At 43.2% G+C, this 23,837-nt stretch overlaps 1 protein-coding gene across 1 annotated transcript; it reads left to right on the top strand.

Moving 5' to 3' along the window:
* Positions 1–48: 48 nt before the first annotated feature.
* On the top strand, positions 49–23,573 carry ankmy1 (ankyrin repeat and MYND domain containing 1; the record flags this gene model as incomplete). Its single annotated transcript, XM_080727392.1, has 22 exons — positions 49–113; positions 2,469–2,519; positions 2,894–2,907; positions 4,835–5,013; positions 5,454–5,603; positions 5,701–5,895; positions 7,919–8,154; positions 8,729–8,945; positions 10,073–10,225; positions 11,130–11,254; positions 11,394–12,036; positions 12,229–12,407; positions 12,774–12,945; positions 14,240–14,380; positions 14,478–14,633; positions 15,953–16,060; positions 16,146–16,277; positions 17,668–17,781; positions 18,037–18,218; positions 20,615–20,781; positions 21,197–21,304; positions 23,435–23,573. 22 exons carry the CDS (start codon positions 49–51, stop codon positions 23,557–23,559), a joined length of 3,612 nt encoding a protein of 1,203 aa, XP_080583518.1. The 3' UTR covers positions 23,560–23,573.
* Positions 23,574–23,837: the final 264 nt, after the last annotated feature.

The following is a 23,837-nucleotide window of genomic DNA, read 5'->3' as shown; positions in this document are numbered from 1 at the left end:
GAGGAATACTTAGCTGGTAAAACAAACAAACAAACACTTCAAATCAGAATGGTGCATCAGAATGACAGTAACCTGATATCCCCCAAGCGTCCAGAGTCCAACAAGCTTCCACAGTGAATGGAGGCAGAGGCCGATAGCTCAATAGACAAGGCAAAAGAAGCGCTAGAGTGTCTTTGTCTCAGCTACAGTAGTGAGCAGTGTAAGGACAGAGGATATTATGAAGGCTCTCTGGAACAGAGGTGTCCAATGAACACGGTGCACTCATACCTGTACAGACAATGGCTGATCCTCCCACACTAAGGACATTATGAGGCTTCTGTAATGTAATATATCAAATCTGGCCTACTTTTTGCTCTCGTCATAATAGTTCCACTGCGTGTTCTGGATGGTGGAATCTTACAAGGGCATTCAAAAGGCTACACAACATGGGGATGTATACTCTACATGTGTATTTTACAAGGTAAAATATGAGAGGGGAGTTGTGTTCTTGTCAAGTGGTAGGGCGGTACTACTGTATATCTAGGGTAGTGGAACAACTGCAATATATTGAATTGTGTTTGTCAAACTCTGTGTTGTATATTAGATGACACCCCAGGGCTATGAACATTAACAAGTAAACATGTTTTCATTTTTGTGTAATTTGTCTTGTTAATGCAATACCGCACAGCAAGAGCAGAAGTGAGGAATGGTGAAAGAAAACCCCTCTTGTTATTGAAATATGTCTATAACAACAACTTTTGTTGAAAAAGGTTGTTACTTTCTGGCACCATTTGGAGCTCCTCATGTTGCTTCCAAATGATTAATGATGTCAAACAAAAGGATGCCACCATGATGCGGTCTATCAAGCTTTCGTCTCCCTTACTCAATTGTATGAGAACAAGAAGAACAGTGTTGGGGAAAGATTTTCTTACAGTTTATTACTCATCCACCACTGCCAACTCAATAATATTGCAACACAACTAGGCAAGCTGTACCTGGATATGTGTCAGTGGGGATGATATAGATATACAGTATATTGGTATGGGAACTGCTGGAGAGATGATGAATACATGAAGTGGCAACACTCTGCCGATGTAGTGATAGTTGAATGTGTTAGGGCAGTGGTTCTTAACCTGTGGGTCGGGACCCCAAGGGGGGTCCCCAAATATTTTTGGGGCATCCCCAGATGATTAACTTAATGTGCAACATTGTTTTCTCACTCAACAGTAAACAAACCAACAAAGTTTAAGTGCATAGAGGATGTCTCCCCATCCTAAAATGACAATTTGAGGACAATTCGAATACCTCTTAAATTACTAATTTAAAAAAATAGCCGATCTACATGCTCACAACGCCTCGCAACGCAAGGCGTTGTGAGCATGTAGATCTGCTATTTTCACAATAGAACCGTGTTATACAAAATGTAATGCCTCAACTCTTAGTGCTCGTCAGGGTAGGGTGGGGTGTGGTGGTGGTGGGGGGGGGGGAATATGATTATTGTGGGTGTGGGGGTCATGGCCTGAAAAGGTTGAGAACCACTGTGTTAGGGTAGCACTAGCAACCACGTGTCCTTTATGGAAACTCCCAATTATTGTTAACATGTTTAAACTAGGTCATGCATACATCAAAGATCCATGCACCTACTGTATACAAAGAATCTACATTTTGTAATCTGTGATTGATTTTCTCTGTTTTCTGAACAAACATTTAGTTTGAGACTATGGTGCAGTTGTTGCAAATGCTGTCCACAAAAACAAATATATATATATATATATATATATATATATATATATATATATATATATATATATATATACATATATATGCTGTATATATATATATATATATATATATGATATATATCACATTGCCAACCGTCCCAAAACACTTCTTAATGTTACAGCCCATATACGCAGAGATGTATGATATTCATTGTCTCTGTTGTTAGTTTATTTGTGCCCATGTCATCTCACACCAAAGCCCCATTTCGACTGCAGTTTTAGCACCACACTACACGACACTACATCGTACAACATAAAGATATCTACATTTTCCATTACACAAAAGTACCCCTATCGGTAAGAAACAAATTGAACCTTTTAACTGTGATTATAATACAATATAAACGTGTATTACAACTATCCTAATTATAGTGCACTATAATTGATTCTAACTGATTATAATACACTATAAACTAAAGTATTAATATATTACTATGATAATTATAATGCACTATAATAGATTATAATAGTGGTTATAACACAATAGAATCTATTATCTTGTATTACAAATATCCTGGTGGTCTAAAAGAAAGGTCAGTGAGTGATCTGTCGTTATGAAGTGTTTGGCCTAGCTCAGACCTACTCTGGATTGGATACTTTTTAGTACCACGCTTAGTAGCACTTTCACACCACTCTACCCAGGTCCTTGTAGTGGAAAACCTGGTACAAGTGGGCGGTGTGGTGTGGTGTGGTGTTGGGCCATGTCAGTGGAAAAGGGGCTCAAGTGAAGGTTCAGGACCCTGGACAGCACCAGAGAAGGTAGGTCAGGTAAGGTGTGGAAAGGGTCAATACCTACTGCTGGAGAACCTACAAACCTGGATGTGAAACAAGTGGATCCAATTGGTATTCACAGTGACAATATGATTGGCTGGACAAGGTCTAAGGGGGGGACAGTATGTGAATGTGTTGGGCCAGACTGGAGTAGAGGTGAGGTTTATCATGGATCAAGTGACACGTTTTTGTATCTAAACTGTTTGTCGGTAGTCAAGCGACTGCTCCCCTAGGGAGCACGGTGGGAAAAAACTGATTGAAGGAGTGACATGACACATGAGCGTGGAGATTCATTTCAGGAGAAGCTTCCTCCCTGCATCGTCTACTTATGTCTCTCTCTCTCTCCTCCTGTGTGTTCCCAGGTATGCAGTGAGAGGTCAGAGGAATTCACCCTGCTTGTATACCTTTATCATATTATTATTTTTTTTTCTATATTTTTTTCCCACGTTTTTGCAACCCATTTTTTTTTTCTCACCCGGTGACTACCTAACCTGTAGTCCTGGTTTCCGCTCTCCCCCTGCCGCGCCAGGGGACATTGGGGAGCACCCGGCTGGCTAGGGGGAGGTAGTATAGAAACCAGGACTACTGCATGTTTTTGTGTGAGGGCCTATGCCCAAGGAGACACGGGGAGAAAATGCAAACTCACCACAGAAAGGCCCTATCACCAACCCCACCTCCTTTATCATATTATTAAGAAGAAAAATGTATGTGCTGATACATTATTCTAGAAAGGTCACTGGCCATAAAACATGCAATTCAGAGACAATGTGTGACATCTGCTGGCAAGATGAAAGAATTACAGCACTAGCAAACATCCAATGATTTGACTGCAAATTTACTTGAACACCAGACTTGAAAACAATCTCTCTCTCTCTCTCTCTCTCTCTCTCTCTCTCTCTCTCTCTCTCTCTCTCTCTCTCTCTCTCTCTCTCTCTGTGTGTGTGTGTGTGTGTGTGTGTGTGTGTGTGTGTGTGTGTGTGTGTGTGTGTGTGTGTGTGTGTGTGTGTGTGTGTGAGTGGATGGATGTAATAGTATTGGCTTTCCTGTGCAGCAGTGTCCAGTTAGTGAAAGTGTCAGATGACATATGAACCCACACAGGGTGGTTTGCATAAGTGGACACGCATAAAGCATACTTAGACTCAACAATGATCCTCCTCTCTGACAATGCACTGCGAGGTTCCATCCCTGCAGGTCAAGCACATGCATATTTAATTAGAACAAAGCCTTCAAGCTGTTCTTGTTATGATAAAGACCATGCTGCCTGCCATGATGGGCCTCAACTGCTGCCGTTGGCTCTGCATGTATAGGCTATTCTTTAGGCATAATTATGTATGTATGTACCGGTATGTATGCATACTTTATGTATTATGTTAGTATGTATGTATGTATGTGTGTTGGCCTATGTATGTATGTACAGTATATACTATTTGGTTGTACAGTATGTATACAAGTATGTACTGTACACACACACACACACACACACACACACACACACACACACACACACACACACACACACACACACACACACACACACACACACACACACACACACACACACACACACATACATACATAGGCCTACATACAGTACATACACTGACTGTACTAGCCATAATAAAAAGCACTCTACAAGCAGTTATAATTTATGGCACACTGTACTGTAGGCTACATAGCATAGGTCTACTGTAGGGTACATGTTACATACAGGCCTATATTGATTGATTGAAGACTTTATTAGAAGTTTGCATAGGAAAAGGTAGTTTCATCATGACGGTAGGCTACAGTTCACTGGTACAAGGTCTACTAAAAGGAGATCCTAGAAAAGACTAAGCTTATTTCCACAGGAAACCATTAAAGTATCTCATTATAATGTAATAATATAATATATATAATAATAATAAATATGTATCGTGTGTTTCCAAATAAATTAAAAATATTGGCATGGTGATGGTGAGACGTAGTTTTTGTAAAAACTAAAACAATATGGAGGACTGGTCTGGAGGTAATTGATTTGGAATTAAAACAAAAACTAATATACACAAAGTCGCTCATCAGTGATTCGCTAGTAGCCTACCGTAGGTAGGTATTTTTCCCCGTGTTCTCTGGGGGGCGATCGGCTTGGTTCTACCGTTGTCAAGACAACATGACACTGACACGAAACTAACGACTCGAGTTTTTCCCCATAGCAAATAGTTGTGTTTTACTGAAGTAGAGTTTAATAGTGTGTTACTGTTGACAACAATGACATGTGGGCTCGCAGTAAAGGTACGCAATGGTTAAAATGCTCTCGACCTGTAAAGCAACCCGGTCCCCGGGGCGAGGTGGGAGACACTTCTCCGGCTACATTGGAAGTCATATCGGGGGAGAGAAAAGACAAGGACACGGCATTCAGGAGTGGCCCGACGGATCCAAATATGAGGGAGGATTTGCGAATGGTTTGAAACACGGCACTGGAAAATTCACGTGGAGAAACGGAGAGGTAGGCTAAAGTTCTGATAACTCCCTGCGTTCTGTCTGTGCGGAGTGTGCGCCCATGCATGGATATTTAAAAGGGCATCAAAAGTTGGTCCAACTAGGCTAGGTAGGCTACAATAGCCTATTCGACGTTTATTTCCACCAAGAGTGAAATGCACTCCTTTTTTGTGAAAATAAAGTGCCATTCATTGGAGAACGAGAAACTTTATTATTGTTAATAATAATATTATTATTATGCTATTATTATTAACATTCATCTGCATGGTACTCTCCAATCCCCTAGCCTAGCCTATATGTTAGATAACATCTTGAAGCAATAAACCATTAACTCTTGGCCTACTCATCCCAAGTAAAGAAAGCCATTGACCACTGACTAGGGACATGATCTCTCTCTCTCTCTCTCTCTCTCTCTCTCTCTCTCTCTCTCTCTCTCTTCCCCTGTAGTATTATGAGGGTTCCTTCTACAAAGACTACAGGCATGGTAAAGGACTATACTGCTGGCCTGCAGCAGGCTGTACGTTTACTGGCAAATTCTACCTCAACAGGAAGGAGGGATATGGACAGCAGCAGTTCCCTGATGGATCCACCTTTGTGGTAAACTATATGGATGACTATAGATGCATGATGGATCGGACATATTCTGATAGTCAAAGTGGTCCTGTTTCCAACTCTCCTCTCCTCTGCTGTCCAGGGTCTGTACCATGCTGACCAGAGGTTCGGTCCAGGTGTGGTTAGTTATCCAGACGGTCGACAGGATGTGGGTCTTTGGCACAGGGAGCGTCTGTTAAAGCTCTGTACCTCCCTGGATGGTGGCTTCACCCTCAACAACTTCCCAGAATATGCTGCCTATATGTCCCCTGCTGCCACCATACATCCTCTGACTCAGGTTCATATACCGACCAGTGTCTAAGACAGTCTTCAACAGGGGGTCCGGGACCCCTAGGGGGTCCTCAGAGTTACTACAGGGGGTCCTCCAAATGTTTGTGTGATAGAAACTTTATTCTCCTTTTTTTTATATTAAACCACTTGAACCCTAACATCCATATTCAGAGAACTTTAGCCGAGGCGTTGTGAGCTTGTAGATCTGCTATTTTCGGCAAAGAGGTTTGTTGTAGAGGGGAAAAAAGAGCACACTAAGTACAGAGTGATAGGTCAAGTTTATTAAGTATTGACGGTTCAAGTGGTTAAATATCTGGAAACACAAATTGACACAGATGATTGTGCTGTCAAACGATGAAACTGTATGGTATCTATGGGTTGTGGGGGGTCGCTGCTTTATCTCTCTCTCGACTAAGGGGTCCTTGGCCTGAAAACGTTGAAGACCCCTGGTCTAAGAATTATATATTGTGAGTGTCACAAAGCCTCATAAAACAATGTCATTTCTTTGCTCTTTCCGCCCCTCTTGTCTGCAGCTCCCCTGTAAAGTTAGTGGGCCAGAAACCAGGACAGTTTCTGAGGTAAACTTCCACCCTCGTATACAGTTACAGTGGGCGACACTTCCTTCTTGAGTTTCCTCATTAAATTAACAGGTCAATGTACACAGATCCATCAAGTTGGCATCTTTCTGTCATTGCTTCCAATGGGAAAGGCCAATTTTCACATGCGGCATGGAGGTCAGAAAATGTCTGATTTCATGAGTGTTATGTGGTTATGAATAGCAGCTCTATATAATGGACCTGTACTCTCATTTCATGGTCATTACCTCAACAAATAAAAAAGCATAATAATGCTAATAACGTACAACATGATAGGAGATAGCTTTACAATAATTTACCTCTACTTATCCTGGCATTGTCAGACCAATTTAAACTAGAAAGATGCAATTGTGGTTGCTGTGACGCGGGTCACACTTGCAAATGAATTCTGTCTTACCATTTGAATTTTCCCCATTCAAGTCAATTGGGAAAATTAATTCACTAATAAATTAATGGCCAATTGGCCATATATGGAGATTTCGGACTGTGTCTGTCCCTGTCCCTTTTATGCACATATTTGGAGATCCCTGATGTCATCAATATTATGCCTATATCTTAATTGAAATATGTACATACTGTGACAGTCTCATGTGGTCTATGAGGTCAGACATCTACGATGTCAGTCATCTCCGTATTTGAATAAAGTAAACAAAATAAGGCTTTTCTGAGACGCTAATTCTAATAGGACGGTTATTTTCTTTGGCACTTTAACACTATATAAACACCTAAACCCATCAACCTCCCTAACAAATGTTGGAGTCTGAAAACAACCTACAGAATAGAGCCACACCACATACAGTACAGGCAAACAGACAGACAGACAGACAGACAGACAGACAGACAGACAGACAGACAGACAGACAGACAGACAGACAGACAGACAGGCAAACAGACAGACAGGTGTTATAGATCTCAAGTCACATCAGGCAGTATATGGACCTATTCCAGATGTTGATTTGATTCTAGTTACAGTTAGTAGTAGTTGGGAGCTTGCACATCTTCTATTTTCAATTGGAAACTTGTGAAATGGGACATTCTGCATTACTTTTGGTTCTCTATTGTGATGCCAATACTTTTGTGCTTTTACTCAAGTACATTTTAATACAGTATAGAGCAGTGTTTCTCAAAGTTGATTCCAGGGACTTCAGGTTCCTTTACGTTGGTCTAAGTTGACCCATACAAGTCTGTAACTCTGACAGTGGACAAATGGAACCAAATGGTGTTTCAAGGGGAGACCTTGAAATTTAAAAGTTTGAGAAACACTGGTATAGTGTAGAGTATATTTTTACATTGTGGTGTTGATACTTTTACTCAAGTAAAACATGTGAGTTCTGTGACTTCTTCCACCACTGAACTTTCCACTCTGGCTAGTACAGTAGGTGTAGTAAGTAGTCAAGTCACTGCACTGCACATCAATTCCTCATCCAACTCCAGATGAGCACTGACCCCTTGCTGAGACCCTACAGTGATCTACTGTCAGATGAGCGCTTTATCCTGCCCTCTGAAATGGACATTTACTCCACGGATGGCGACCACCTGCCTGTGCCCCCTGGCCTGAGGAGACAGCTGGATCTGCACTTCTTTGGCGAGCTCTGGGACGACTATGACCCGACCCCCCTCTCCACCGTTCCTCTGCAGCTCCGCATGCAAGCTCATATACACAGACACAGGTAAGACACACAGGAACATACAGTATGCACTGGACCAGTGGTTCTCAAACTTGGGGTCGGGTCCCCAAATTATTTTGTGGGGTCCCCAGATGATTAGCTCAATGTCATTTTCTTAAATGATAAACAAACCAACACACAGTATAAGTGTATACATGGTATCTGCACATTTATAAAGTGACAATTTAAGGACTTTCAAGACCGTTTTATACCAAACTGGCCAAACTGTCAAATATTAAGTAAGCAAGAGGCAAACATTGTGAAAATAGCCGATCTACATGCTCACAACGCCTTGCAACGTGAGGCGTTGTGAGCATGTACTGTAGATCTGCTATTTTCACAATATTTATCTGTGGAACCGAGTCACATTAAATGTAATACCTACAATTCCAAGTGCTTGTCAGGGTGGGGGTCCCCAATTCAAATATGTTTATTTTGGGGGTCACGGCCTAAAAAGGTTTGAGAACCCTGCAATGGACTTCGGCAGCTGCCAAGATCTTAAAATGTTTGCAAAATGTGTATAATTATTTGTTTGAATATTTGCATCTGTCCCTACTGTGTGTTTCTCCCTCCCTAGAATAGCGGCAGTTAGTGTGGGCTGGGACGTGAATGCAGTTCTGTCTCTGACAAGGGACAGGTTTGGTCCTAAAGGCCCATTAGAGCTCAGCTCTGAGCTGCTGATTCAGCAGGCCTTACTGGGGGGCCGGGAGGCTGTTTACCGTACGCTGCGCTCCGGCTCGGTCCACCCCGATGTAGGAGACTCACAGGGGAATACAGCACTCATTGCTGCCACAGTATGCCATTCATTTGTTCATCCCCTATTTCTTTCCTCAGTTACTCATTCATTTTGTCATTTGTTTTATTATGAGCATATTGAGTGAGATGATATGCTAAAGTAATTTTCCCAAGTCACCAAAGAAAAATGTCTTTGTATGATCACGACTCAGAATTTCAAGGCACACCTGTATTATATGAAAGTACACTTTTGGATAGTACTCCTACAGATTTTGTCCAAGAATCACGAGGTTGAGGAACAAATGCCACCCCTTTCACATTGGCCTGTTATAGTGCCGACAGCAGGTTGACTTTTGCAAAACACTTTTATATTTTATATTTTTAACAATATGTTTATTTATGTATTTTTTCAAGACACACAAAACCACATATACAATACAATAAAAGACCACAATCAAAATTCAGACAAAACAAAAATGCATACAATATACAAAAACCCCACAAAAAACAAAAGACATCAACACGACACATAAGCATATAAAATAACTATGATACAAAGAGCACATACAACAAATCAACATCCAGACTGCTATGCCACAAGGCCAGACAAACGACCCTAGAGAGACAAAGAAAAAGCAGCTACCCTACTCCCGGTTCCTCCATCAAATAGGAAATATCATTGCCCTTAACATACTGAATAAAATTCCCCCATATTTTCTCAAATAGCTCTTGTTTGTTTTTAAGAGTGTATGTGATTCTTTCTAAAGGAAGGCACAAAGATAGTTCCTTAAACCACTGAGCGATGCTAGGTTTCCCTGTCTTTTTTCATGAAAGGGCGATAACCCTTTTGGCTTGTAGGAACCCAAGGTCCGCAAAACACATTTTTGGAACAAAATGCCTCAAATCATGAATGCATTGTCCGATTGCCGTGCCGATTGGCCTATTATAGTGCCACCAGGAGGCCACAATAACCTACCTGACCTGGCGGACACCAATGCTTAGTTATAGATCTGTATTTTTGCTATACAGTATGTGTCTATTTATACACATTCCCTTTTTTTAGGCATTTAGGGTATAACATTTGCCTCTTTATTGGGAGTTGAGTATGCACAAGGTACATACATATAGAACATTTAAACGGTTCTGTCCATCTGCCTGTCTGTCCCCCTGTCTGCCTTTCTGTCAGGTTAACTGCCATAATGACGTGATCCACCTGCTACTGGATATGGGAGCTGATATCAACAAATTAAACAGTGAGGGCATGTCTGCCTTGGCAGTATGTCATGTCCTCTACTACCCTTACCAGTCACTGGCACTGCACTCTGCTGTAGGCGAGAGGGTAAAGAACAAGGGAGTGTTTCGCTGTTTCTATGTGTCATCTTTTCGACAGCCAAACCTAACCCTTAGCCTAACCCTAACCTCCGTGGGGTGAGTCGCTAACCCTCCCGATGCTCCGTTGTTGAAATGATGGTCGTTCGAAAGAGCGAGATTTCCCCAAAGAACAAACCACTGTCCAAGACACCATACACAGAAAATTCATTGGTTTTAGTTCAACTCTGAGAGTGTACAGTTTCCATTTGGTTACATTTGTACACTTGAACAAATGGTTAAAGTAAGTAACACAGAGGAATTTACTGTGTATGTTTGTATTTATTTGAATCATTGTTGTCAGCATAAATCTGAATATCATTACAAGTGTTTCAGAGAAGTAGAAGACGTATATAGAACACCTAAAGAGGGCTTATTGGCTGTCTTATAAAGAACACCGGTCTATCAGCCCAATCAAGGACAGGTGGTACTGTAACTGCAGCATCTGAGCGCCACCTTGTGGCTCTCTCACAGCCCCAAAAACCTGCCATATGCACAGATCTGCATGCATCTATTTGACATACTTACTTTTATGCGGAGTGACAAAATGTGGAGTGACAAAATGCGGTGTCAATGCGTTTAACATTATAATATGATATATTGACACCAACCACAAAATAATAATACTAAATACACCCTGGGTGTATTTTGACATGGCCACTGCTGACAACAGCTGCATTGACCAATCGGAACTGAATTCAGTAAACTGTTTGAACTGTTCTCTCTTTAAACAGTGAAAGTGAAATAGTGTAATGATTTTTTTCTTTTTTACAATACATTTTTGCACAATGAATCTTTGCACAAATGTAACAAATGCTCACATGATATTGGCATGCCTTCACCATTCTTTGTTTCTTTGTGATGGGTGTCACCAGACAGTGAACAGTTCCCAGACCAGCCCTGTGGAAACTACCAGCCCTAACAACAGACCTAACAGAGCTCAGATCAGCAACACAGTCGTGGGCGGCCATACAACCACACTCACACCTCATTCTGATCGGTAGGAACACAGCTACTTGTTAAAATGTAACTTCCATCAACACTTTTTGGCTCCATTTGCACAGTGATGAGGTCAGTCTCTAAAGTGGATCTAGGCTGGCTGATGTAACTTACATACTATATCTGTGGTCTCATCTCAGGATGACAGAGGAACTCACAGAGCAGATTCCAGGTCACAGCTGCAATGTATACGAGGATAGTGATCATGGCCTCTTCACTGACATCCACAATGGCTGGCTGGGTGACACCACTACCACCACAGGATGTTTAGAGGAGCAGGAGAGAGAGAGAGGTGGGAAACAGGGAGAAAATAAATCTGAGAAGGAGAAGGGGGAGGACAATGGGGGAGAGGTGACAGAAAGAGGACGGGTGAGCGAGGGTGAGGAAAGAGGAATGGAAAGAGAGATGGAAGGGAAGGAGGAACGACAGGACGAGGAGGCAAGAGAGAGGGCAGAGGGGGAAAAGAAAATAACAATTGGGGTGGAAAGGGGGGAAATAGAGCAGGAAAGAGAAGCTGAAGAGAGAGAAAAGGTGGAGACAGATATGCTGCTTGGTGAGAGGAGAGAAATGGAGGCAAGAGAAGTGGAGGTGCAAAGTGCAGGGGAGGGAGAGAGGGCTATGGGGCAGCAGGGTGAAGATGCAGATGAGAGGGGGCAGCAACAGGAGGAGAGAGGGGATCGGGGTGGATGTGAGGAGCGTGGTAAAGAACACTTTCTTCGGGTGCTGGATGGCCACATCTCACTGGGCAGTGTGTCATGGCTGGAGGCATCAAACATAGTTCAGGTATGGACCGGAGCACAGAGTCCACATCCCATACCATTCATGTGTTTCAGTCAGAAATATCTTCCAGTTAACTTTACACATTTGTATTTTGACTCAAATATCATGATGCATGACTAAAATGTGACTAAAGCTAAATTGTCAGTGAAATATGTGTAAAAAACACTGATGTTCCTTGATCCGTCCGTCTGTCAGCAGCAGGCCGCAGGAGAGCAGTGTGACACCTTTGACTCGGCTCGCACCCTGGACAGCTTTCCCCTACAGGTCACAGAGGAAGCCATGCAGTGCACGGCAGAGGCCATGAGTCGTACAGGGATTGCCCATAGTACCGACACACAGGAGACCGTCCGCAAAATGGCCGTCATGAAAACTCAGTGAGTCTGCTCCATCCTGCTGTGTCTGCACCTGCTCTGCTTTGCTTCTGTCTCGACTGTGTTCTCCTCGTTGAATGATTTATTGATCATTGATATCATTGTGTGTGCATCTGTATTTGTATGTGTGCGCGCGCGCGCGCGTGTGTGTGTGTGTGTGTGTGTGTGTGTGTGTGTGTGTGTGTGTGTGTGTGTGTGTGTGTGCAGTATGTATTATACAGTATGTACGTATGTGTCCACACAGTAAAATCCTCAATGTTAATGAATCCATTTGTAACCCTGAGAGTGTACAAATGTAACCAAACGGACCCATAAGTTTGTTTGGTAACATTTATACACTCTCTTGTCACTCTGGGTTTTACTGTGCAGGCACCGTGTTCGTTGGAGCACTCTGCAGCTGTTGTTGGAACGGGGAGCGGACCCTAATGCGTCCAGGACACCCATGCCCGTCCTCTTTCTGGCCATCATGGCTGCTCACACCGAGGCTGTGAGGAAACTGCTGCTGTGTGGGGCACGCACCGACATACCCCTCCCACCTGAGGTAACATGAAGCGCCCCAAAAACCTCCAAAAGCCTACGATCTACTACTCTGAGGAACTGGGTTGAGCATTATAGTAACTATTCTAGGCCACTTGACAGGTTGTCTCTTTTGTGGATTTAAAATCTGCTGGCGATTGAATTTGCATCCTGCAAACGTTGTCTTTCTTTGTTAGGCATGGTGAAATGGTTTCAGTATAGCCTCATGTGTGACTGTGTTAAATGTATAATACACTGGCTTGCACCAAGAGGGATTAAATAAATCTTAGTTTAGGGTTAATCAAGGGTTTGTTGATCTAGGTTTTATTTTAAATCGAGGTGCGTTGCACCACTTAAATTTAAGCATTGCTTAACAAATCTGTGATTAAACCCTTAACCTGTGATTAAAACCATAAACTGTGATTAATTCATGGTTTAAATGTCCTCCATCTTGGATTTCGATATAAACAAACTGGAATATGCTATTCTCTAGAGCCTAATATCATTAGCGTTACTCTTTTATTCACTTCTAGGAGAATGTGGGCAGGCCTAGGTTAAGAATAGCGCCTGCTGCCAAAACAAAACTAAACGCTCCCCGCCATACGACGGTGACGCTCGGACGCTACAGTGCGGTGCGGCGCGGCGATGCGCGGCTAGAAGCAAGAAAAGACCACAGTTTTGATCACATTCACATTTGAGTCAATTATGAAGCGATTTCAAAAATTAAAACGTCTCCATGTTGCTTGGGAAGTCCACAAGCTTCCATGACAAATGTCTGTATGTCCCTGTAAATATTTAAATGTTCGCTAATTTAAAATAGCCGATGTACAGTACTACAAGGATGTGATGAGATGTTTGTTTTCAGCTGTGAAACGCTGTCTGCAGCTTACTTGCTGTGGGGCTTCCCTCACAGGAGAGGGACCCCCATTCATGTCAGTGGCATGTTTGCATTTAAACCACCTCTACAGCAGGTTTAAAATTAATCCCTTACTGATGTTTAAATCAAAGTTTAAAGTAGTGGTGCAACAGGATTAACAGTAATCCAGGTTTACAGTGAAAATTCAAACCAAGATTAAAAGGATGGTTTAAAACTAAACCTGATTAATGAAAACTAGATTTAAGGTTTGGTGCAAGCTGATTAAAAGATAAACCTTGATTTAAACCAGTTTAAGGCTTAAACCGTGTTGGTGCAAGCCGCCCTGAGTCTTTCCTGGCATGCTTTGCTGAATACACACTGTGTGTGTGTGTGTGTGTGTGTGTGTGTGCGTGCGTGCGTGCGTGCGTGCGTGCGTGCGTGTGCGTGCGTGTGCGTGCGTTAGAGGAAAGGCCTGTATCCTCTGCACATGGCGGCAGCACTGCCAGGCCCAGAGGGCCCCAGCATCACAGAGCTGCTGTTGCATGCTGTGGCTGATGTGGACGCACAGGCACTCGACCAGGGGGACATCTATCACTTGGATATGGTATGTGATTTGCTGTACTCCAATTCTATTTTATTTGTATCACATTGATAATTATAATGGCATTGCAATTAACAACCCTGTGCTTTGTTCCCCACAGCCTTCAGTGGAGGCCCCTGCAACGCAGGGCAACAAGACACCAAAAGCCCCCCCCTGGGACCCCCATGCTGCGTTAACCCCACCCATCAGCCACTCTCCTGTAGAGGGAGGAAGGACCGCCTTGCATGTGGCCTGTCAGAGAGACAGCGACTACAGCGTCAGTACAATATGCTCTCATCCACACATAACATGGCATTTAGTAATGACTAATTGCTTTGCTTTTGGAGGATTTATCTGCATATATTTAATGCACTTTTTAATGGGCCTATGTTCATTGTATGTGTAAAACAACAAGAATCAATTGAGAATGATAATTGAAAATTAATATAATTCTGATAATTTCAGAACTCATTAAGTTACGTAGAATGGCATAGAGGGCAATACACATGTACAATACACACATACCATACAATAAAGACAGTGGGTACAGAGTACAGACCCAATTCAATTCAATTCAAAGGAGCTTTATTGGCACGAGAAAACATACGTTTACTTTGCCAAAGCAAGTTTCAAAACATAATAAAAACAGTTGAAAATGAACATATATACAGTTGGAGGGGGTACAGCATTGTGTAAACAGAGCTATGTCTCATTTTGTCGTTATATACAGGCAGGGTATGAAGCTTTTTGGAACAGATATCAGCATTTCTTTTTTCCCTGATACAATTTCAATAGCATGGAAAAGAAGGAAAATAAAAAAAAGAGCCTCAAATCTAAAACGTGTTTAAAGGTAGCAGCTCTGTTTATACTGTATATGTGCAGTAGGTCTAGATGCCTCTCAATGGTTTGTAGTCCTTAGGGTGGTGTGTGTAATGAAGTTAAAGTGATAGTTCACCTATTTTTGACATAAAGCTGTGTGAAATACTTTCCATTAAAACAGTGGTTAAACATGTATTAATTGATTACCAGAGTCCCGTGGTCAGAGTTCTGGTCAGTTTTAGCTGAATATTAAGTAGTTCCAATGGGGTGGGGGCCATTTGGCGAGACCCAATCATTGAAAATAGATTAATCCACAAAACTAGCGTCATTTGTATTGTTGGCATATTTCTACCATATAGAGCGATGTTTCGTTCTGATCAGCTGACTGCAAAGCACCTTGTTTTGGGGAAATACGTTGCAGCGGCGTAGTGATACTGATCACAAAAAATAGTACCATGTGACAGAGGGGTCAAAGTTGAACGAAAGTTGGTCTATTTGGTAGAAATAGGTCAACAATACAAATGACGCTAGTTTTGTGGATTCATCTATTTTTAATGATTGGGTCTTGAGCCCCTGCCAAATCACCGGAACTACTTTATATTCATCTAAAACTGACCAGAACTCTGACCACGGGTCTCTGGTAATGGATTAATACATTTGTAACCACTATTTTAATGGCAAGTATTTCACACAGCTTCATGTCAAAAATAGGTGAACTATCACTTTAAGATGCCGCAAAACAAGCTTTGCAAACATAGCTGTGTGTTGTGTTTGCAGCATGCCAGGGAAGTGGTATCTCTCCTGCTCTCCCACAGAGCCAGCACACACCTACTCTGGAGTGGACATTCCCCCCTCTCGCTAGCTATTGCTAGCGGCAACAACCTGGTAACGTGCAGTACACAAAGATACACGTCCACTTACACACCCTCACACACATACAGAATCTCATTGACTCGTTGAATCTTCGCAGGCAGTGGAGGAGCTGCTTGAAGCAGGCGCTGACCCCAACCTACCACTGGGCCATAGGGTGGGCAGTGCCCTCTGTGCCCTTGCCAACATACACTATGACTCTGGAGGACACCCACGCAACAGAGCTAAGCTGGTACACATTCATGCACACACGAGATAATTGGCCATGACCTGACTTTGTAATTAACATTGAACGGTTGTCATTCCTGGAATGTCCTGCCTTGCACCCTGCTCTATTAAAGGTGATACACCATGCATTTAAAAAGTATTTATATCATGTTGTTTATGTCCCAAAAACGTTTTTCAAAAGGTTTGAGGCTAAATTACCAGCCTCAAACTTGAATAGAGAGCATTTAGACACAGACACGCAATACAAACACTACACCTGAATTAGGCTACAGTATTACACCTACTGTAACATGAAACATGTAGGCTAATCCTAAAGGAAATATGATCTATAATAAGCCTCTCCATATTGCTCATTGTTCCAAATAGAATGGTATTGGTAGGGGTAAGCAGGGCTAGCAGAATCACCTATGATAAGATAAGATGTTTATGGTCACGGTACAATAGCAGAGTTATCACAATACACTGTGTTTTTGGTGCGAGCACAACGCAGAGTACGATACCTGCACACAGTGCACAGCACTGCATGCACAACGATAGAAGACGCTGCCCCGTCGGCAGTAGAGATGAGACGTTCTTTTAAATGAGCGATGCGATCCGGTTCGCAGTCGCGAGACACAGAGTACTGACTGAGTAGTGAGTCAGTGTTTTGCGAACAGATTCAAAATCAACGGATCATCCACTTGGGGAGGCACAGCTCATGCACGATCCAGCTAGTAGCAGTGTGAACATGGAAGCGTTGCGACTAGTCGTCAACAGACAAACACAGCGCACAAACGGCATGGATTACACTGACACTGGAACAATTCAGAAGCACCTATTTAGAAAATATAACTAGTACACTTGTGTATGTTAATCTGACATTAGTAGATTGTTTAACTCTTGGACATGCATTTGTGGCAGGTTATTTAACATGGGATTTTGACAGCTTGCTTCTTCTGGTTTGGACCTGAAGGGCGGGGAGGGCAAATGCAAGTAGAGTGCCGTCGCTGATATCAGCAACGGCAGCAATTCAGGACAGCCTGTTCTGAGAACCCGTGGAAAGCTTTTAACCTCTACCTTCCCAAAAACAGAGAAAGACACAATGGTCAGAAATGGGACTTTGTGAGGATAGAAGGTGCTATTGGGATCCCCCAAAAAGGTTTTAAAATAGGAAAAGTGAAAATTCATGGTGTATCACCTTTAATGAAAAGGCTTCAACTGTCTGAGTTTCTCCAGTGCCTTCTTCTTACAGTACCTTCCAGATCCTTCTTTTATGATTCTTTAGCTTATCAACAAACCATTTGTATTCTTGTAATACTTTCAGTTGCGATCAGTTTCAGGTTTATGGTGGGTGTTGAGTGATGTAAAAGTATAACTGTCACTAACAGCTCTTTCTGCATCTGTCGCTGGTTCAGCTGAACATGTTGGTTAAAGCTGGTGCCAACATCTTGATGCCAGTTATAGTGGGTGAGGGCCGCAGGTCTGCCCTGGGCACAGCAGTCGACTATGCACACCACACCTTCAACCAGGTAACAGCGTTCATACGTACATACACATACACACCAATCACATATGCATCAGATAAAGTTACATAAAGATTTATGTACAGTACTATAGAGACACACACACACACACACACACACACACACACACACACACACACACACACACACACACACACACACACACAAAATGCAACACGTTTCAAGCTTGCAGATCTGCTATTTTTGGTGTGGCGCAAGCACGTATACATGCTCATCCGCCAGTCTACTTTATTTCTCCAGGACGTGCGTATTGCTCGTACCCCCTACCACACTTTGAACAGGCAGGAGAGAGAGACATTCAATGCACGGCGGCAACTGCTGAGCACGATGGCAGATCTACTGAGACAGTCTGCTGCTGTTCACAGGGACCACGGAGTGACTGAGGCTGAGGAATCCCCACCCTCCCTCACTGAAACATCCAGGTAGATATACCAGTAAGACGCCCTAAAGGGCGAGGTCGCGCCATCTGTCTTGGCCATATATGGATTCTGTTAGTGTGGTTATCAGGGCATGATCTGGGATACAATCCCTTTTATGCCAATATATTGTCGTTGTCGGGTGAAAACCTTGTAGGCCTATGTCCAAAACCGTTCATTTTGCATTTATCATTTAAAAAATGATTTAAACTATTTAAACAGCCGATCTAGATCTAGATCTGCTGTTGTGCGACGGCCTTGTATGATGAAGCAGGAACGTAAACATTTGAAACTTGTAGATACGAGATTTCCACCCGACAACGATGATAGGGATGGGTATCGTTCACCTTTGAATCGATACGATACCTTTTTCGATACCTGGGAATCGATACGGTACCCTTTTCTATACCATTTTCGATACTTTTTATTTAAGTTTAGCTTCAACACGGAAAGAGTGGTGACTCGCTGCTGCGGTAGAGCAGAGGTGATGATCACACAGTGTGGTGGAGCGGAGAGTATAGACGTTGGATAATCATCATAATAATAAACATTATAGGCTATTGTCGGCTCTTTTCCACAGTAACGAGTGTAGCCTACTAAAGCAGTCATTAAAATCTCAGTAGCCCAACTGTTACAGATGCGACCTGCCGGGGGTGCGTTCCAGAGTATCGAAACGAGGTATTGTTCGTTTTTACGTGAACCGATACCCGATAGTATCGACGTCATGCAATCGATACCATTAAAAGTATCGCAGACGATACCCCTCCCTAAACGATGATATGGAGATCCCTAACAGAATCCATTTTATGCCCATATATGGAGATCCCTGCTCTGAGTATCTGACATCACTGTGATGTCACCTGTGATGTCTGGACGTCCGGACAGAAACGGACAACGGACGGTTCTGATAGTAAACTGCGACCTATGGTCTCAAATAACACCTCTATCGTCTGTCCATTTCTAAACCTATATATGTTGCACGTAAAGTAACTTTCCAAGTGAGTTTGTATAATGTATTTAATATAGCAAATGTGACTTTGTTTTAATCAAAAACAAAAACAAAAACAAAGCATCGCTACCTAACAGAATGTATTAATGAATGAACATGAAAACTGGTTCTTCTTTCCCTGCTAGAAAAACCAGCACAAGACCAGCAGTAAGACCAGCTGCAGCACCAGCACAAACCAGCGCATGTTGTGTTTTGGTGCTGGTTTGTGCTGGTCCCACCATCTAAACCAGCACAGACCAGCACCAGCACAAACCAGCGCTGCTGGTCTGTGCTGGTGCTGGTCTGTGCTGGTGTGGTCAGGGACCCCCGGGGGACCCCCCTGAGAAGTGGACCAGGCAGGTCTTTGCTGGTTTAATTTGCTCTTTGCTCTGGTGCTTGAATCCTGTTCTGTATTCCATATTAGATTGTGACATTATTTTTGACATTGTGGGTGTGAGTGGGATTTGAACTTACTACCTCTGGCACTTCAGTCCTGCACTTATCCTCGGCGCCACTGGAACCTGTTAGTTAAAATGGGTGTTTGTCCCTATTTGTATATGACCAGCTTAGACCAGCACAGACCAGCACAGACCAGCACCAGCACAGACCAGCACCAGCACAAACCAGCAGTAAAACACATCATGTGCTGGTTTGTGCTGGTGCTGGTCTGTGCTGGTTTATGCTGGTTCATGCTGGTCTGTGCTGGACCGGCACCAGCACCAGCACAGACCAGCAGTAAAACACAACATGTGCTGGTTTGTGCTGGTGCTGGTCTGTGCTGGTCTATGCTGGTTCATGCTGGTCTGTGCTGGACCAGCACCAGCACCAGCACAGACCAGCAGTAAAACACAACATGTGCTGGTTTGTGCTGGTGCTGGTCTGTGCTGGTCTATGCTGGTTCATGCTGGTCTGTGCTGGACCAGCACCAGCACAGACCAGCAGTAAAACACAACATGTGCTGGTTTGTGCTGGTGCTGGTCTGTGCTGGTCTATGCTGGTTCATGCTGGTCTGTGCTGGTGCTGGTGCTGGTCTATGCTGGACCAGCACCAGCACCAGCACAGACCAGCAGTAAAACACAACATGTGCTGGTTTGTGCTGGTGCTGGTCTGTACTGGTCTGTGCTGGTCTATGCTGGTTTATGCTGGTTCATGCTGGTCTGTGCTGGTGCTGGTCTGTGCTGGTGGACCAGCATGGGACCAGCACAGACCAGCATAGACCAGCACCAGCACAGACCAGCATGAACCAGCATAAACCAGCATAGACCAGCACAGACCAGCATGAAAATTGTGCTGGTCTGTGCTGGTTTTTCTAGCAGGGTTGGGGGGTCAATTTAATCAGTTTCAGTTAATTCAGTTAAGATTGTCCACAATGTGGAACTTTTTGGGTGACATTTCTCTTTTTCTCTGTTCCCAGGAACCAGTTGTTTAGGTTTTGCTACCGATGTGGTCGCTCTGTGTCTGTGCAGTTGACAGCCTGTAGCCGCTGTCATGAAGTCTTCTACTGCTCCAAGACTTGCAAGTTGAAGGCCTGGAACGAAGGACACAAGAATGAGTGCATCCGTACTCCAGGACTGAGCGATGGTCCGTAGCCAGCTTAACATTATAAAATCCTTACAGGTCCATTTGGTACACTCTCATGAATACCATCTCACCAGAGATCAGGGCAGAAACAAATACTGGTCATCCGTTAATAAAGGGTTAATGCCACTAGCTATTCATAGTATTTTAATGTGTCCTATATACTGTATAAATTATTTGACTGCTACAGCTATAAGAATAAGACTTACTGTATAATCAAAGACCATAGTTTTTCAAATACGTAGTTGATTTTACCATAACCTATAAAACAGTAGTCTACTCGTAGTACACCATGGAAACATTATTGTCAGTGGATTTCAAATTGGTGTGTGTGTGTGTGTGTGTGTGTGTGTGTGTGTGTGTGTGTGTGTGTGTGTGTGTGTGTGTTTTTTTGCACACTCACACGCACCATTTTTAGGCCGTTCTGCTAAGGAAGCCCAGGTGTCGCTGGTGCAACAGATGGCGACTGACCCAAAACAGAAGAGATGTCAGAAGACACAACGACAAGGCCTTAAAGTTATACCATGTAACTTTCTTTATAAAACAAATCTTAAAATTGTCCTAACTCTTAAATCGCTAAAGTTTTAGAACACCCACTCCGTTATTTTCAGCTTCTGAAGCCTTCTCTTTATATATTTTCTTCTAGCAGTGACAGGGGCGGGATTTCCCGGCAAATGACGTCGTCATACACTACCGGCCAATCACAGCGAGGGTTATACACTGCCGGCCAATCACAGCACATCTTGAAGTGGGGTCGCTAGCTATCACAATAGGGCGGCCATATTTGTAGGCGCCCGTGTGTCTCTATCTATACTCGGGTGAAACACTCCGTTTCTCCGGAATGCCTGAACGCACAGGAACCAGGGACCCCTCCAAAGATAGATCTCGGCGAGATGGAGGCAGACGCGGGGGTGACGCGGGGGTGTGAGGCCCGGTCCGTGGCGAAAAACGGCCGAAAGACGCGGACGCTACTGACCACTAGTTGAGCAACTTACACAGTATAGCTTTAAGCTTGGTAGGGATATCAAGTTTAGTTCAGGTTTTTATGGGAGTGAGTTATGAAGTAGGTAGGCTTTTCAATGGACATTTTCAAAATCACAGTATTTCAGTTATTCAGTATGTGCACATACTGTAGGTAATAAAATAAATATATTACATTAAATTAAATGAACCTAAACGACCTAAGCTTGTAGATGGTCTATTTTCAATATTTTATGTGTTTTCATAATTAAAAAAAATCACACCTGTGTGAACTGAGCGGTGGTCGTGGGGGGGGGGGGGGGGGGGGGTGCCTGTGTGTGGGGTGGGTGTGTGTGTGTGTGTGTGTGTGTGTGTGTGTGTGTGTGTGTGTGTGTGTGTGTGTGTGTGTGTGTGTGTGTGTGGCCTGGCCTGGCCTGAACAACAGCGCCCCTCCCTTAACATGTGTGGTCAGAAAAGGTACTTCGGGCTACATACAGACACACACGCACACACACACGCACGCATACACACACGGCCACGTATAGGAGACGGTGTAACCACCGCTCAATAAATAAACGGTTTTGGACATATGAGGTTTTCACCCAACAACAATGTTATTAGCATGGGGCAGTAGAATGGCCCCAAAACAGACCTCTCTGGGATGGGGCAGTAGAATGGCCCCAAAACAGACCTCTCTGGGATGGGGCAGTAGAATGGCCCCAAAACAGACCTCTCTGCATGGGGCAGTAGAATGGCCCCAAAACAGACCTCTCTGCATGGGGCAGTAGAATGGCCCCAAAACAGACCTCTCTGCATGCATGGGGCTGTAGAATGGCCCCAAAACAGACCTCCCTGCATGGGGCAGTAGAATGGCCCCAAAACAGACCTCTCTGCATGCATGGGGCTGTAGAATGGCCCCAAAACAGACCTCTCTGCATGGGGCAGTAGAATTGATTGATTGATTGAAGACTTTATTAGAAGTTTGCATAGGAAAAGGTACAGTTTCATGACGGTACAGTTCACTGGTACAAGGTCTACTAAAAGGAGATCCATGAAAAGACTAAGCTTATTTCCACTGGAAACCATTGAAGTATCTCATATAACATTGAATGACAGACAAATAGAACACAGTACTATGCAGTAGATATGTAAAGAAAAACAAAAAAGAAAACAGTAAGTCTAAACAAACAGTATATACAAAGAAGGGGCAGGGGAGGGTAGGGTTGGGCTAGGTTCATTTTTTTTTTACCAGTTGCGAACGGCTGCTGCCTGTAAGTGGTTTTTCAGGGCAATTTTAAAGGATGCTAGTGATCCACACTCCTTTATGGCCTTCGGTAAGGCTTTCCACATTTTGGTGGTATAGCAGAAAAACGAGTTTGACCCTTTGTTGGTTTTTACTCTGGGTTGGAAGTGATCTGTGGCGCTGCCTCTGGTGTTATAATTATGGACATCAAAACAGACCTCTCTGGGGTGGGGCAGTAGAATGGCCCCAGAACAGACCTCTCTGGGGTCTTGATTGACTAAATGTGGAGTGAATTGTCATTCATTAAGACCAGAGTATACCTGTACAAAACAAGTAATCTATGTGTCAATGAAAGTTTCTTTTTTAATTTTTAATTTATCTAGGCTTGATTTGTGTTGGATTAAGCTAGCCTTTAAGTCTAATTTGTTACTGTATGTCTACCTCTTTCTCCAGTACAGATGACTGGAGCGCAACAACATGCTGGGCTGAAAATTGATAGAACCCCTCAACCCTTGAGCATGGCACAGAAGGTCTCTGAGAGCCGCCGCAACCTGAAGGAAAACTACAGCTTTGAATGACCTTTAAAGGGAAGGGGACACAGTATTAACACAGTGTTAATAAACCATGAATCAAAGATCTTTCTCTCTCTGACTGTTGTCACTCAAATGCCTTGCTTTGTCATCTGAAGGCGATACACCTTCAAATGACTAGTGGTGACATTTGGTAACATTTACTGTCTCAAGTACTGTACTTAAGTATACTTTTTAGGTACTTTTACTTTTTAGTATTTCCATCTATCCAATAGATATTTATAGTATGCAATTGTTGTACTTTCAGCCATTTGGTTCCATCAAAA

Source organism: Nannobrachium achirus (genome assembly GCF_963921795.1).
Source record: "Nannobrachium achirus genome assembly, chromosome: 1".
Taxonomy (NCBI): domain Eukaryota; kingdom Metazoa; phylum Chordata; class Actinopteri; order Myctophiformes; family Myctophidae; genus Nannobrachium; species Nannobrachium achirus.
Note: the sequence above shows the minus strand (reverse complement) of the source record. Positions and strands in the feature narration are given on the sequence as shown.